The sequence below is a fragment of the Mustela lutreola genome, chromosome 4 (genome assembly GCF_030435805.1).
Source record: "Mustela lutreola isolate mMusLut2 chromosome 4, mMusLut2.pri, whole genome shotgun sequence".
Lineage (NCBI taxonomy): Eukaryota > Metazoa > Chordata > Mammalia > Carnivora > Mustelidae > Mustela > Mustela lutreola.
In genome coordinates, this window is record NC_081293.1 from 195,181,728 (window position 1) to 195,198,192 (window position 16,465).

Consider the following 16,465-nt stretch of genomic DNA (forward strand, 5'->3'; position numbering starts at 1 on the left):
GGAGCTGAGAGCTCAGTGCCCCACTCCTCAGTGCCCCCTCAGAGAAAATCAGTCCATCCTTCCCATCTCCCTGGTCTGCAGCTGTGCTCTGAGCTCCCCTGGCCTGTGACCAAGTCTTTCTCTCTGATGCACAGCCCCGTTTGGAGTCTTCAAACCCAGCAGATTCCTGTTGCACGCTCCCATGCCACTCCTCCCAGAGGAGGAAGAAGGTGGTCTCCCCAGGATCTGCCATTTGTGGGGTCCCTGTTCAAAAAGCAATGGTCTGACTGTGCCTCAGATCACAGTTTAAGGAAACCCCCAATTGAGAGTCCAGTGCTCAGCTCCATCTCTGCAGCTGGCCTTCCCACTCGGATACCTGGGATCTCTGCCACACTCAGACACCCCTGGTCTTTTTGTGTCCCCAAGAGTCCTGAGACCACACTGACTCCATGAGAGCTCCATCCCCTACTTAGCCTCTGGAGCAACGTTCCTCAGTAGAGCAGGCTTCTAAATATCCGATTTTGTGCTCACTGCCCTACTGCTTGCCGGGAGCTGCCCCCTCCCACTGCGGTCTGTCGTCCTGTGTATTGCCTCAAATTCACTTCTCTGCACATCCTACCTTCTAGAAAGTGGTCGCTGTTCTGTTCCTAGAGTTGTTGCTCTTCTTCTCATCTCTCTCTCTCATAGGCATTCAGAACTGTTTGATAACTAGCTAGCTGAATTTCTGGGACCAGGCAAAAATTAGGTCTTCTACTTTTTCACCATCTTTCTCTTCCCCTCAGTTCCTATTTTAAAGATAGTCTGGGAAGGTGACAGGCATAGCAAGCTGGGGTAAAGGGTACAAATGTTAAAGAATGAGGATGAGACTTGGACATGGGTAAAATTGGTGGAGTGTCCTGCACCATTTAAAAATCTCATCTCCAGATAAAGAATGCTTATAGAAGTCAAAGGTGAGAACAGACTGAATAGGGTATCCAAGCAAGTGTTCTGAGTTCCTACTTAGAAAGCAAGGTAGGTGGACTATGTACACATTGATACAGGGTAAGGACCTTAAGAAAAGGGAGTCAGTGATTCTGTAGCCCCAGGTACATAGTCACAAGGCCAGGAAATGGACCATTTCATAATTCCACATGCTAGCACTTCCAGTGACATGTGAAAGGAAATGTTTTTCCCATTGAAAGCTGGTGTTTATGACGTCTACAGTCTTTTTTTTTTTACATCACTATTGAAATGTAATTTATATACTGTAAAATTCACCCATTTTAAGTATGTGATTCAAGGAATTTTAATAAATTCACTGAGCTGTGCCAAAGAAATCACCTCAGTCCCAATTTAAGACATGTTCATTACCCCTGTAAGATTTCTGTTTATCATAAATCCTTGTTCCCATGCCCAACCCCATGCAACCACTAATCTAGTTGCTTTCTCAATAGCTTTGCCTTGTCTGGACATTTCATATAAATGAAATTTTAGAATATGTGGTCTGTGTCTGGCTTGTTTCACTTAGCATGATATATCGTTTTGTTTAGATTTTATTTATGTATTTGAGTGAGAGAGAGAGAGTGAGAGAGAGCATGAGAGGGGAGAATGTCAGAAGGAGAAGCAGACTCCCCATGGGACTGGGAGCCCAATGTGGGACTCAATCCTCAGACTCCAGGATCATGACCTGAGCCAAAGGCAGTCGCTTAACCAACTGAGCCACCCAGGTGCCCCAGCACGATGTTTTTGAGGTTTATTCATTTTGCTTATTTCATTTTGCCCATTTCACTTTCCTTACTGCTGAATAATGTTCAGCAGTTATGGATATGGATACACTACACTTTGTTTATCCATTCACAAGCTGGTAGACATTTGAGTTGTTTCCACTTTTGGGTATTATAAATAAAGCTGCTATGAACAGCTACCTACAATTCCGTGTGACCATCAGCTTTCATTGCTCTTGAGTAGATGTCCACGAATGGAATTATCAGATCATTTGGTAAATCTGTGCTTAACTTTTTAAAAATTTTTATTTATTTATTTGAGAGAGCACAAGGGGAGAGGCAGAGGGCAAGGGAGAGAAAGAATTTCGAGCAGACTCCCTACTGAGCGTAGAGCCTGACACAGGGCTCGCTTGATCCCATGACCCCAAGGTCATGACTTGAGCTGAAATCAAGAGCCAGCTGCTTAACCGACTGACCGACCCAGGCCCACCATGCTTAACTTTTAAAAAACTGCTGAAGTATAGTTAAAAGCAACTGTGCCACTTTATGATGCCACCAGCAATGCGTGATTATTCCAGCTTCTTCCAATCCTCATCAAAACTTGTTATTGCCTATTTATATTATTATAGCTACTCTGGTAAGAGGGATATGTCATCTCAGTCGAGTTTTAATGACATTTTTCTCTGGCGATAATGCTAAGCACTACCTTGTGCCTTTATGTCCCATTTCTATGCCTCTTTGTAAGCTATAAGTTTATAGCTAAAACTTTGACTTTCCTGGATTCTTTCAGAAATTTCTAGCGTTGGTGGTGCTGTGATGGAAATGCATAAAGCTCACTGACTGTAATTCTGGTAGTGGTTGTTGTTTTTAAGTAGACAAATAGTTCTAAAACTTCACAAAGGAGAAATTCTTCTCTGCTAAAATTATAGCACAAATTCATATCATGGTAACTTTTATTGTTACAATTGCTCACAATTGCAAAAGTTTGGGATGTCTGTTTTTCTTTGAGTTTCTCTCTCTCTATATATATATTTTTTTCCACTAAGCTAATGGCAAGGCCAAACTGCGTAGAGGCTTGTTTGCTCTCTCAGTAGGTTAAGAACAGAAGGCAAGAGAAGAACAGACAGAATTCTTCAGGAAAATAGTACTGAAGCAAAATAACAGTAAGGCCAGCTTAGAGAAGGAAAATCCATAGAATCAAGTTTTATTGTAATAAGAAAGCTGATAGAAATGTTATGTAAGAGTCTTGAGTTCAGGGCCTATTTGAAATGGATGATAGAATTTTTCTAATGTACAAGCACAGTAACAGATGTAATTAGATTATGCTGACATGATAAATAGTTACTGAATATATCCCTAAATTAGATTGACCTCCATCTGTAAAGATCATAACTTTCAATGAAAGCTTGATTTGCTTGCTAAATAATTTTCATACAGGTGCTAAGACAGCAGTCTTACAAGTGTGTTCATGGGTCCCTTCCCGGATCTCAGTTTATGTCTTTTCGCCTACATGTCTTTTTTGAAAGTGTGTTGTGCTTCCTAAGACAGTAGAATATAAATTCTTTTGAAATGCACATGAGGCTTTCTCCAGAAGAGCTCACCTATAAGGTCACAAATGAGGCCTCAAGGAATACAAAAAGATTGAAATCATCCATGCACCTTTTCTGACCATGAAACTATGAAACTAGATGTCAGCCACAAGAAGAAATTTGGAAAGACCATGAATACATAGAGTTTAAACTACATGCTACTAAACTATGAATAGGTCAACCAGAACATAAAAGAAGAAATAAAAAATACGTGGAAAGAAGAGAAGATGAAAACACAATAGCCCAAAACCTTTGGAAAGCTGCAAAAGTGGTCCTGAGAGGAGAGCATACAGCAATACAGACCTATCTCAAGAAGCAAGAAATTTTTCAAATAAACAATATAACCGTACACATAAAGAAGCTAGAAAAAGAACAACAAATGAAGCTAAAGCCAGCAGAATGAAGGAAATTATAAAGATTAGAACAGAAACAAATGATATGGAAACTTAAAACAAAAACAAAAACAAAACAATAGAACAGATCAGTGAAACCAGGAGCTGGTTCTTTGAAGAAAATCAATTAAATTGATAAGTCTCTATCCAGAATTTTCAAAAAAAAAAAAAAAAAAAGAGGGGGGGGGATAAAGAATGAGAGAGAGGACCCCAATAAAATCACAAATGAGAGAAGAGAAATAACAGCCAACACCACAGAAATACAATTATAAGAGAATATTATGAAAAACTATATGCCAACAAATTGGACAACCTGGAGGAAATGGATCAATTCCAGAAACATGTGAACTACCAACGCTGAAACAGGAAGAAATAGAAATCTTGAACAGACCAATAACCAGCAAAGAAATTGAATCAGTAATCAAAACTCTCGCAACAAACAGAAGTCCAATGTCAGATGGCTTCACAGGGGAATTTTACCAAATATTTAAAGAAGAGTTAATATTATTCTTCTCAAACTATTCCAAAAAATAGAAAAGGAAGGAAAACTTCCAAATTCATTCTATGAGTCCAGCATTACCCTGATACCAAAACTAGATAAAGACTCCACTAAAAAAGAGAACTACAGGTCAAGTCCTGATGAAGATGGATGCAGAAATTCCTAATAAAATACTAGCAGACCAAATCCAACCACACATTAAAAAAAGTCATTCACTATAATCAAGTGGAATTTACTCCTGGGCTGTAGGGGTGGTTTGATATTTGCAAATCAATCAATGTGATACACCACATTAATGAAAGAAAGGATAAGAACCATATGACCATTTCAGTAGATGAAGAAAAAGCATTTGATCCATGCATGATAAAAACCTCAACAAAGTAGGTTTAGAGAGAACATAACCTCAGCATCACAAAGACCGTATGTGAAAAACCCACAGCTAATATCATCCTCAATGGGAAAAAACAGAGTTTTTACTCTGTGGTCGGAAAAAAGACAAGGATGTCCCCTCTCACCACTTATATTCAACAAGGTACTGGAAGTCCTAGCCACAGCAGTCAGACAACAAAAAGAAATAATATGCCTCCGAATTGGTAAGTAAGAATTAAAACTTTCATTGTATGCAGATGATGTTGACACTCTGTATAGAAAACCCAAAGACTCCACCCAAAAACTGCCAGAACTGATAAACAAATTCAGTACAGTTGCAGGATACAAAATCAACATTCTAAAATCTGTTGCATTTTTATACACTAAAATGAAGCAGCAGAAAGAAATTAAGGAATCAATTCCATTTGCAGTTGCACCAAAACCAGTAAGATACTTAGGTATAAACCTAACCAGAGAGGTGAAGGATCTGTGCTCTGACACCATGAAACACTGATGAAAACAACTGAAGACAATACACAAGGAAAAATGTCCCATGCTCACAGATTGTAAGAAAAAATATTGTTAAAATATCTCTACTACCCAAAGCAATCTACAGATTTAATGTAATCCGTATCAAAATGCTACCAGCATTTTTTTACAGAGGTAGAACAAACAATCATAAAATTTGTATGGAACCACAGAAGACTCTGAATAGCCAAAGCAGCCTTAAATCAGAAAAGCCAGGCTGGAAGCATCACAGTTCTGGACTTCAATGTATATTACAAAGCTGTAATGATCAAAACAGTATGGTACTAGCACAAAAATAGACACAGAGATCAATAGAACAGAATAGGAAACTCAGAAATGAGCCCACAACTATATGGTCAATTATATCTTTGACAAAAGTGACAAGAAAATGCAATGAGAAAAAGATAGTCTCTTCAACAAATGATATTGGGAAAACTGCACAGCTACACACAAAAGAATGAAACTGGACCACTTCCTTATACCATACACAAAAATAAACTAAATGTGAGACCTGAAACCATCAAGATCCCAGAGGAGAACACAGGCAGTAACCTCTTTGATATCAGCCATAGCAACTTCTTTCTAGATATGTCTCTCCTGAGGCAAGGGAAACAAAAGCAAAAATAAAAAAAAATTAAAAAATAAAAAATAAAAATAAACTATTGAGATTTCATCAAAATAAAAGGCTTCTGCATAGTGAAGGAAACAATCAACAAAACTAAAAGCCTATGGAATGGGAGGGCAAGTGACATATCTGCTAAAGGAGTGGTATCCAAATTATAAAGAACTTATAAAACTAAACACCCCAAGAATGAATAATCCAATTTAAAAATGGGCAGAAGACATGGATAGATGTTTTCCCAAGGAAGACATGCAGATAACCAACAGACATGAAAAAATGCTCAACATCACTGATCATCGGGGACATACAAATCAAAACTACAATGAGATTTCACCTAACACCGGTCAGAATGGCTAAAATCAACAACACAAGAAACCACAGGTGTTGGTGAGTATATGGAAAAAGGGGAACTCTCTTGCACTGTGGCTGGGAATGCAAGCTGGTGCCACCACTCTGGAAAACAGTATCAAAAAGTTAAACATAGAACTGCCCTACAATCCAGCAATTGCACTATGAGGTATTTAACCAAAGAATACAAGAACACTAATTCAAAGGGATACATGCACCCTGATGTTTATAGCAGCATTATCTTTAATAGCCAAATTATGGAAACAGCCATCAACTGATGAATGGATAAAGAAGTGATATATATTTATATATAAACATATCTTTATATATAAATATATATATAAATAAAGGCCCATCAACTGATGAATGGATAAAGGAGTGATATATATTTATATAGTGAAATCTTATTTAGCTATAAGAAAGAATGAAATCTTGCCATTTGCAAAGACATGGATGAAGATTGTATAATGCTAAACGAAAAAATTATTCTCAGTCAGAGAAACACAAATACCAAATGATTTTATTTATATGTGTAATTTAAGAAACAATACAAGCAAAGGGAAAAAATCAGAGGGAGAGATAGAGAAAAAGAAAGACAAAACAAGATACAGACTCTTAATTATAGAGAATAAATTCATGGTTACCATAGAGGAAGAGAGGGGTAGGGGAATGGGTGAGCTAGGTGACAGGAATTAAAGAGTGCATTTATTGCAATGAGCACAGGGCAATGTATAGAACTGTTGACTTACTATATTGCACACCTAAAACCAATATGACATAGTATGGTAACTAAGTGGCATTTAAATAAAAACTTTTAAAAAGACAGGGAAGTGGGCTGTGCTATAAAGTCACATCAGAAACTCTGTGCTAGTCACACCACTTCATTGCCATCTCTGAATTTGTTTTCACAACTTATTTGTTTCTATCAGAGTTCACTGCCTTGTGATTTTCACACACAGCTGTTTGTGACTTTAAAATCTCTGGAGTCCTATGTAGATCTCTGCTCAAAAATGAATGGGGGGGGGGGCTCTATTTTTCTCATCTGATCTTTTTTTTTCTTTTTGTCTTGGCTTGGTAAGGAATATTTGAGTGTTACAACTATTTGCTGATCTGAAGCCTTTGGTAAACTCCGATATGCCATTAAAAACAGCAATTAATTTGGGGATGAGGTAGCTCTAGACCTCTCTTTTAGGGTATAGTTGAAGTAGGGGATGCATGAGAATAAAACATTATGGTTCTCTTTGAACTCACAACTTAAAAGTAACCTCAACATTTCAGGAGATCTAATTGTATCTAAAAGGAACTCTTCATTTATGAGATTATTACAAAGATTTAAAAGTTGTGTCTCTAAATTGTTAACCTGTATAGATGTGTAAATTCTTAAAAGGTTACACACATCCAGCGTCATCAAGAAGATCACATAATGATTGGGATATTCCCAAATATATGTTTTCAGATTGCTCTTACATTAGCACAAATTTTGTTATAAAGTGGTTACTTTCTCACTCATCATAAATGAAAGAATAATAGCAAGTACTGGCGTGGGTGTTGAGCATCCTGATACATGACTGCTTGCCGTATAGAGCAGTCAATCAAAACATTAATTATTAACAAAGTTTAAATTATTTCTTACTGTTCAGTTAAATAAATTTTAGTTTAAATGTTTCTTTCCCCACCTCGGAGATATTCCCCTGTCTCTTCCCTAAACCCACACTCAACTATGAGGACAAGTTACATGACAGTCCACCATGATGTCTGTGGAATATTGGCTCAGTAAATTCCCAAAGGGAAAATGGATCCTGACGATTAGGAGCAGGAGTTGGCCGATTTCTTCTATAAAGGGCCTGGTAATAAATATATTAGGCTTCAAGGGCCATATGGTCTCTGTCACAATTACTCAACTTTGCCATTATAATGTAAAGCACCATAGACCATATGTTGGAAAAAAAAAAAGGTTACATTTCAATAAAACTTTATTTATGGACACTCACTTTGAATTTCATGTAATTTTCACATGACACAAAATATTCTCCTCTGGATTTTTTCCAACCCCTTAATATGCAAAGATCATTCTTGGCTCATGGGCCATAAGAGAACAGGCAACGAGATCAATAGCTGTTAGCACTGAGTTCACAGACTGCTGATCTAGAGTCATGTAATTCTAAGTGATAATGAACTTGTGGAGAATATCAGCCTGAAATTCCACAGGAACACACATCACTCCTAGGAGGTTGTCAAACTCCAGTGTGTCATTAAAAGGTGTTTTCATTTGTTGTTGCTTTAAGAAACACTGCGTATTGGGTTTAATGGCAGACTTTTTTTTTTCCTCTCTAATGTGGCTTTAATTGATAGAAGTTCCAATAAAAGAAGTTGGGTTTGCAAAATATTGCATGAGGTACTTGAGGCCAGGTCATCAGTAGATACAATGTAAATAGAAATCATAATCTTAGTTCTCAATTGATAAACAAATTAAAAAAAAAAAACAACATTATTTTGGAAGCTCAAGGGCAATGAAAATACTAAAGGAGTGTAAAAATACACTTGTTTGAGGCCCGCTGGCTGAATTCTGACTCCTTCCTGGGTTTTCCGTGGATCCTGACCCACGAGGGAGTGTATGTTCGCTGACATTTGAGAAGATTGGAAGAATGAGTAACTATTCCTAACAGCATAGCATTTTAGAGGCAGGCTTCCAAGTTGGTTCCCCTCAATTTTCTGAACTATTTGCCAAGAGACGTGAAAGACAAATCTTTAACCCGATGATTGAATGGCCTCTCTCATTCTGCTATCATCCAAAGTCGGTTTTTGTATGTACAATTTCAAAATTGTTATTTATATTCACACTGCACAGTGCCAAAAAAAAAAAATCATCCAAAAGGGTAAATTTGTGGAATGACTTTATAATGATTTGTGCCTCTCATTCATCCAGCCCCAAATTAGGGGATTTCTTAACCACAGCAGCACAAAAAAAAGGATAAGGGGACAGGGATCTCAAGTTAAGGTGAAGTCTGTGCTGCACCATATGTCATGTTGGGCTCATCTCTTGGATTTCTATGCTCCCCTTCCTTTATTTAGGGTGGGTACAGGGTAGAATTAGGAGACCTGAAACATGATAAGTATAGAATAAGCAGGAAAGTGAATCCAAGAGAAAAATCAAACCAGGCTTGAATCTTCACTCTTCATTTTAGATGGAAAGAGACACTTGGTGTTGGAAACTTCACATAAATTCTTTCAGTTGTTGAAATAAACAAGAAAAGAGGAAGGAAAAAAGTGTCCCTTATCTAGCTGATGCACAGCAAGGAAGAAAGCCAACTGCTTTGAAGCAATTGAGGAGACAAAGGGGTTTTTTAATAGAGTTTTGTTTCATATATTATCCAAGAGATCAGGTTGACTTCGTTGAACTTTTGATTTCCTGACAACAGCAAACACATGCATGCTCAAGCGTTTGACGTGTGTTTTTCATGCCGTGTTGGAGTCCACTCCCACTCCAGAATAGGATGCAAACTATTAGTTGGGACTGTCTGGAAATCAGGATGTCCATTCTGTTTTCCAGAAAGCAATGATGTCACAGCTGCTTCTGGGTACTACACCCTGAGACCACCTGATGGAAGAGAGAACAACTCTTTGGCTGTGGTTCTACTTAGTGAACCTCTGAGCATGTATTGGAATGCGGTCAATATCAGACAATTGAAACAGTTATCGGAAGAGAGATATTTCTGATTTAGCCTCCTCATCCTTTTCTGTTTTTCCCTGTGATTCAGGAGGAAGGACGCTGGCTTCTTATCCTACAAAGACCACCTGCCAGTAAGCCAGGTGGTAGTTGGAGATACCGACCGGCAAGGCTCAGAAGCCAAACTGAGCGTGGGCCCCCTGCGCTGCCAAGGAGACAGTAAGTTTGCCCAGAAGCTGTGGCTTGCACTTTCTTATCAGTTTGAAATAGTGTTTCCCAGAAAATCAGAGGATGGCAGGAAACAGACTTGCTCTGCTATAACTCCTGAAGAAATATACCGTGCAATGAGAACAGAGCCAAATGGAGAGCTGGATAGACCTTAATACATACAGGAGGGTGACAGTTGTCAAGTCTCCAAGACAGGAGCCTAGATTTGGGCTTAAAACATGGATATCCATCTTCCTTGAATATTCATATGTAACAAGTGTGACTACCTACGTTTATGGTGATATAAATAGCCATGCTAATAGCAGACAAGCGACAGTCAACAGCTGTGGTTCCACAGAGTGCTGCTGTTAATGCCATTAGCATGACTATTTATATCACCATAAACTGAGTTATGGTGATATAAATAGTAGCATTATGGCTTAATGTATCATTGTAAACTTGGATTATGGTCATATAAAGTTTGACATTATTGCTATCAAATTTCATCATCATCAGAGCTCCATGGTCCCCTGTAAGCCAAGGATTGTTTCTGGTACTCCGTCTTGCTTTCGGGTTTCGGCACCGCAGAGAGGAATTTGGGGCTGCTAGCTTGGACTGTGGGAGGTCAGGGAGTTAGAACGATGATCCCGCCTAATGAAGGGCACCATTAGGATTTGATGTTGTTTGATACCCTTCAGTGCGCGTCATGCGCAGTCGGAGGGAAGCGGTGTCGGATTGCTGTGGGGATTCTCCAGTGAGCATCCTGGCTATCATTTTCCCTCTTCTTGTCTGTGCACATGATTTGGGCAACTCCCGTGGGAGTTCTGTGCTTTTTGTGATTCTGTGCTAGGCACCGGGAGACCTAGATTGTGTTCCTTGAATAACTGACTTTCCGGGAGACCTCAGGCAAGCCCCTGCGCTTTCTCGGCCGTGGTAATGAGAATACCACCTGCGTCCCAACTCCTCCTGGGGAGGCCATAAAGATTTTAGTGTCTGGATCCGGATTCCTCCTAGCAAAGCATTCTGTGCAATGGAATATTATTACCACGTCCATAAATCAAGGGAGAATGAGACCTACTCAATGTAATAAATTATTGCATTGGCTCCAAGAGGTGTCCTAAGGAATGTAATGGTGCATGCTTCAGTGTTTACTATTTAGCAAATTGGGGCTGTTGGCAATTAAACAAGGCAATGTTCCTGATACAAAAGAGAGATGGAGTTTGTGCTGATTTTTCTTAGTTAGAGAAAATGAAAATGCTACCTTGAAAATTGAGGCTGGTCAAAGTGCTTTATCATGCATTTATTGAACAATAATACTTTATTCATCAACCCAGACTCAGTAGGACTATGCAATAAGAAATTTGATTTCAATTGCTTAAGAAGAAGATATTGACATAAAATAATAATAAGTGTGCATTTTTAAAAATATTTTGTGTGATGGGTGTGTGATAGGATCACTCTCAAAATAGGCAGATTCTCATGTGCTCTGATGAAAATCAGTTTCATTATGTCATAATTATTCATTAATATATAAATGTAAAATATTTCTCACTCACTAATTCGAATTCTGGAGTTAGCTATGAATTAAAGAAAGGGTGCCCCATGAAGTAATTGATTAATTTGAGACAGTTATAAAAATCGCACTTCTGCAAACTTTTGTTACCACTCTTCAAGAGAAGATTCCAGTCACATTAAACAGTATATGTACAAGTGTATTAACAGCTTATCGCTAATCTTAGCTTGTTTCCTTTAACCAATTTATCAGTATTCAAGAAGTATTTATTACTTATCTGCTATTTGTCTGGCACTTTGCTAGATATTCTTGAGATACATGAAAAAGACATTAAACTCCATTTTGAGAAATGCACAGGAAAAAGTATTGGAGAACAAAATGTTTTATAATAAAAGATTAGATTTTCATCTGTTGATGGACATCTAGGTTCTTTCCATAGTTTGGCTATTGTGGACATTGCTGCTATAAACATTCGGGTGCATGTGTCCCTTTGGATCACTACATTTGTATCTTTAGGGTAAATACCCAATAGTGCAATTGCTGGGTCATAGGGCAGTTCTGTTTTCAACATTTTGAGGAACCTCCATGCTGTTTTCCAGAGTGGCTGCACCAGCTTGCATTCCCACCAACAGTGTAGGAGGGTTCCCTTTTCTCCGCATCCTCGCCAGCATCTGTCATTTCCTGACTTGTTGATTTTAGCCATTCTGACTGGTGTGAGGTGATATCGCATTGTGGTTTTGATTTGTATTTCCCTGATGCCGAGTGATATGGAGCACTTTTTCATGTGTCTGTTCGCCATCTGGATGTCTTCTTTGCAGAAATGTCTGTTCATGTCCTCTGCCCATTTCTTGATTGGATTATTTGTTCTTTGGGTGTTGAGTTTGCTAAGTTCTTTATAGATTCTGGACACTAGTCCTTTATCTGATATGTCGTTTGCAAATATCTTCTCCCATTCTGTCAGTTGTCTTTTGATTTTGTTAACTGTTTCCTTTGCTGTGCAAAAGCTTTTGATCTTGATGAAATCCCAGTAGTTCATTTTTTCCCTTGCTTCCCTTGCCTTTTGCGTTGTTCCTAGGAAGATGTTGCTGCGCCAGAGGTCAAAGAGGTTGCTGCCCGTGTTCTCCTCAAGTATTTTGATGGATTCCTTTCGTACATTGAGGTCCTTCATCCATTTTGAGTCTATTTTTGTGTGTGGTGTAAGGAAATGGTCCAATTTCATTTTTCTGCATGTGGCTGTCCAATTTTCCCAGCACCATTTATTGAAAAGGCTGTCTTTTTTCCATTGGACATTCTTTCCTGCTTTGTCGAAGATTAGTTGACCATAGATTTGAGGGTCTATTTCTGGGCTCTCTATTCTGTTCCATTGATCTATGTGTCTGTTTTTGTGCCAGTACCATGCTGTCTTGATGATGACAGCTTTGTAATAGAGCTTGAAGTCCGGAATTGTGATGCCACCAACGTTGGCTTTCACACAATGGAATACTATGCAGCCATCAAAAGAAATGAAATCTTGCCATTTGCGACAACATGGATGGAACTAGAGCGTATCATGCTTAGCGAAATAAGTCAAGCAGAGAAAGACAACTATCATATGATCTCCCTGATATGAGGAAGTGGTGATGCAACATGGAGGCTTAAATGGGTAGAAGAAGAATAAATGAAACAAGATGGGATTGGGAGGGAGACAAACCATAAGTGACTCTTAATCTCACAAAACAAACTGAGGGTTGCCGGGGGGAGGGGGTTTGGGAGAAGGGGGTGGGATTATGGACATTGGGGAGGGTATGTGATTTGGTGAGTGCTGTGAAGTGTGTAAACCTGGTGATTCACAGACCTGTACCCCTGGGGATAAAAATATATGTTTATAAAAAAAATAAAATTAAAAAAAATAAAAGATTAGATTTTGCAAAATGAAATTAGTGCTACTGATGCCCAAGGAAAGAGTGTATATAGTGTATTTCGGGCAGACTTTATATTTCAAAAGAGAAAATAGGAGAAGTTTAGCGCTCAATGTTTATTTGCATATCTTTTCCAAGGCTCTTGTTCTTAGAGACACGTTTAGGACCCGTTGATAAGACAAAGAGCTGTCTTATTTGTTGGCAATGTGTGAACTCAGTGTCTTTGCAGTACTGAAGCTTTAGAGAGACTCTTAATCCATATTTTGCCTGATACTACATGAACCAAAAGCACAGTCAATATTTAATTGCAATTATAGGAAACACTTTTGTGTCTGAGGGAGAGAGAGAGAGAGAGAAAGAGAGAGAGTTTGCAGGCATCTGAGAACATCATAACTTGTACCTGAATTGCCAAGTAGCAGTTTCGGCACCTACCTTCCCTTTAAGTATGTTCAGATGGGGGCACAGTAACGAGAAAGTGTTCCACGTCCTGTCACTTTACAGTTTTTAACATGTTTGATTTCCTCTGATCTTTACAGCCCCCCAAGAGGTGGGGAAGGTAAAATATTAGCCCTTCTGCTTACAAATGAACAAACAATTTCTTTTAAAAGGTCATTTACACTACAAATTTCTGTAACCTGTGGGGGGTGGGGCGGCTCCAGGAGGAAAGACAGAGCAGATAATATAAAGTTTTCTCTGTGCAAGGTCAAGGTTGTTTCCCTGAGTTGGTTGATGATTACATTTAAGTTATTAAAAAAAAAAAAATAGACATTTAGGTCTTATCCCAACCACCCATGTCCAGCCACCAATATAGCATGAATGTTTCGGGGATCAAATTCCAATTGTTAGAATTTAAAAAGTGTCATAGTAGCCTTAGCCTGTTGTTTATAGAGATTAACTGACTTTGTATCATTTACTGAAGGCTGTACAAAGCTACAGTTCCAAAAAGCAAATCCGTTGTTGGAAAATGTCTTTCTTTATTCGAGGAGTCCAGCAATGACAGCTTGGAAAACTGTGTCTTGAATTAGGTCTCCATACTATCCCCCAGTCTTGGAGAATGAAACAGTTTTTGGAGGCTCTGACCAACCGTTTCAGTGGTTTCAGTTGATTTCATCGTGCCTGCTGAGTTTCATTTTTACTGTGACTCATCTGAACTCATAGACCCATATAATCCAAATGCTAAAGAAAATCAGTGAGTTCCACTGGGCTCTGCTGCTTCCTCATAGTGCTGAAAATGCTTATTCTTCTAGAGTTTAGTGTTCTGAGGCTTTGGTGGTGGTGGTGATGGTTGTTGATTTTTTTTCTTTTTTTAAGACACGTTCAGATGAAAACCTCAAATCTAAATAAAAGTATGACTAGTGATGGGTGCTTAAGCTAAGATAAAAAGTGTGGTGAAGTTACAAATTCCCCTCTTAAATCAGGCACCCTCACCAAAGAAAAAACAAAAGAGCTATTTAGAGGCTCAGCCACTGGTAAGTAGAAGCAATTTTCAAATGTAAATGAATCATCCTTCTTGTAGTGAATTGCTAACCTCTGTCGAATCCACATAAAAATAAATATTTCAGATTCAGGAGGTAGAAATCTTGTTCGTATTATATATAGTGAATATAATTAATTATAGAAATAAAGTGTGTGCTAGATAATTGCTTTATTCTCAGCTTTTTGAGCTAAAGATTTCCCGTATCTTCTCTAGGGATTCGGGGACTTAAAAAAATTAATTAGCAGCAATTTCACTACAAAAGCAAGTGTTTTCAACACACGTGGGTAGAGACCATTCGCGAAAGTGTGTTACTCCAGCCTTCTTCCCTGTCGGTGTCAGAAACCCACTGTGGCTGTGAGGTAGGCCAGCCGGGCACTGGACTCAAACGGGATATTTCAAATCCAAATCCAGTTGCTCAGAGGTGATTCTGAGAGGCCATGAAGGCAAGATGAGGAAAAAAGCAACAAATCCAGTGCAGGAACACAGGAGGGCGGGGACAAAGCTAGGGTGAAGGAAGTAAGCCGGTGATGGAGTTGCATCCAAACCAGGGTGGACATCAGTTCTCTGCAAATGTAATCGTATGTATGGACAAGGTCAAGGTTGTGTGGGCAAGGTCAATGTTGTGCATGCTCTCTTTACTGCAAGACTCTCACAAGCCACATCCCTAACCAGCCAATCGCTCAAGAAAGATAAGGCAGTGACTCTACCTGCACCTTATTTCTCCACAGATAAGACATTTCCAACGGTAATACAAATGAGCACATTCCCCACAGGGTGTGCGCAGCGCACACAGGGGTCACACCATCTCCCTGTGAGCATTGGTGTGAGACACCCTCTGTGCAGAGAGGACTGAATAAGGAGAGAGGGGCGGCCGCTCACCTGGGCTCGAATGCCATCCCGAGTATGGAGAGGAAGCCACTACTTGAGCTCCAGAGAGGAGGAGAGAGTTTGCTCATCCTCTTACTTTGCTGCTGGAGGCTTGGAAGAGATGAGGAAGGCAAAGGGCACGTTGTAAACCAAGCACTTTCTAGTCATCTCTTTCTTGACTCTCCCAACATCCTGGATGAGGTGGATCTTTGACTCAAGTTTACCAGTGAGAAAACACAACCAGATTTATGGGGTGATTTGCCAGTACATTTCAGACCTGGGACCAGAAGGTTTACGTGGTGCTAGAGCCGATCCCAGAATGGATAATTGGCTCGTTCTCAGAAGGTGCTCCCCATCCTTTCCTCTTCCCCATGGCTTCCCACACAATGTAGCTACGTGTACTTGCTTCAAGGATCTCTGTAAGCAAGAGCATGGAGTCAGAGGACCCTCTGAGATCAAACAGTGTGGACCCTGCATGCAGACCAGCGAACCTGGGTCTAGGGAGGTTAAGTGACCGGCCCAGGGTCTCCCAGCGGGTATATGGCAGAGCTCATTGAGACAGTTTAGCACAAGCTTTCATCTTTAGTAATTCCCTGTGGCCACGACTAATGTTGAGTCCAGAGAGGGAGCTTTGACCTGGAACGCTGACCTCAGGTCCCTGCCTCCCAACAGCCAAGCAGTGTGATAACGTGGGACCAGCACTCTTAACTCTCCCCCCGCTGAGAGATCGACCATCTGGAAAACCCGATCAAAAACCCACAGCCATGGGGATGAAGGGTCAGTGGCAGAAAGTTGGTAACTTTGGTG

The 16,465-nt window shown here is 39.5% G+C and overlaps 1 protein-coding gene across 1 annotated transcript in view; it reads left to right on the top strand.

The window, feature by feature from the left end:
- Positions 1-16,465, top strand: part of CNTNAP2 (contactin associated protein 2) — a 1,947,395-nt gene that overhangs the window by 1,598,662 nt on the left and 332,268 nt on the right. Inside the window, exon 15 of the mRNA XM_059172148.1 lies at positions 9,788-9,915. Within this exon, the coding sequence (XP_059028131.1) occupies positions 9,788-9,915 (128 nt within the window). The remainder of the gene's footprint in view (positions 1-9,787; positions 9,916-16,465) is intronic.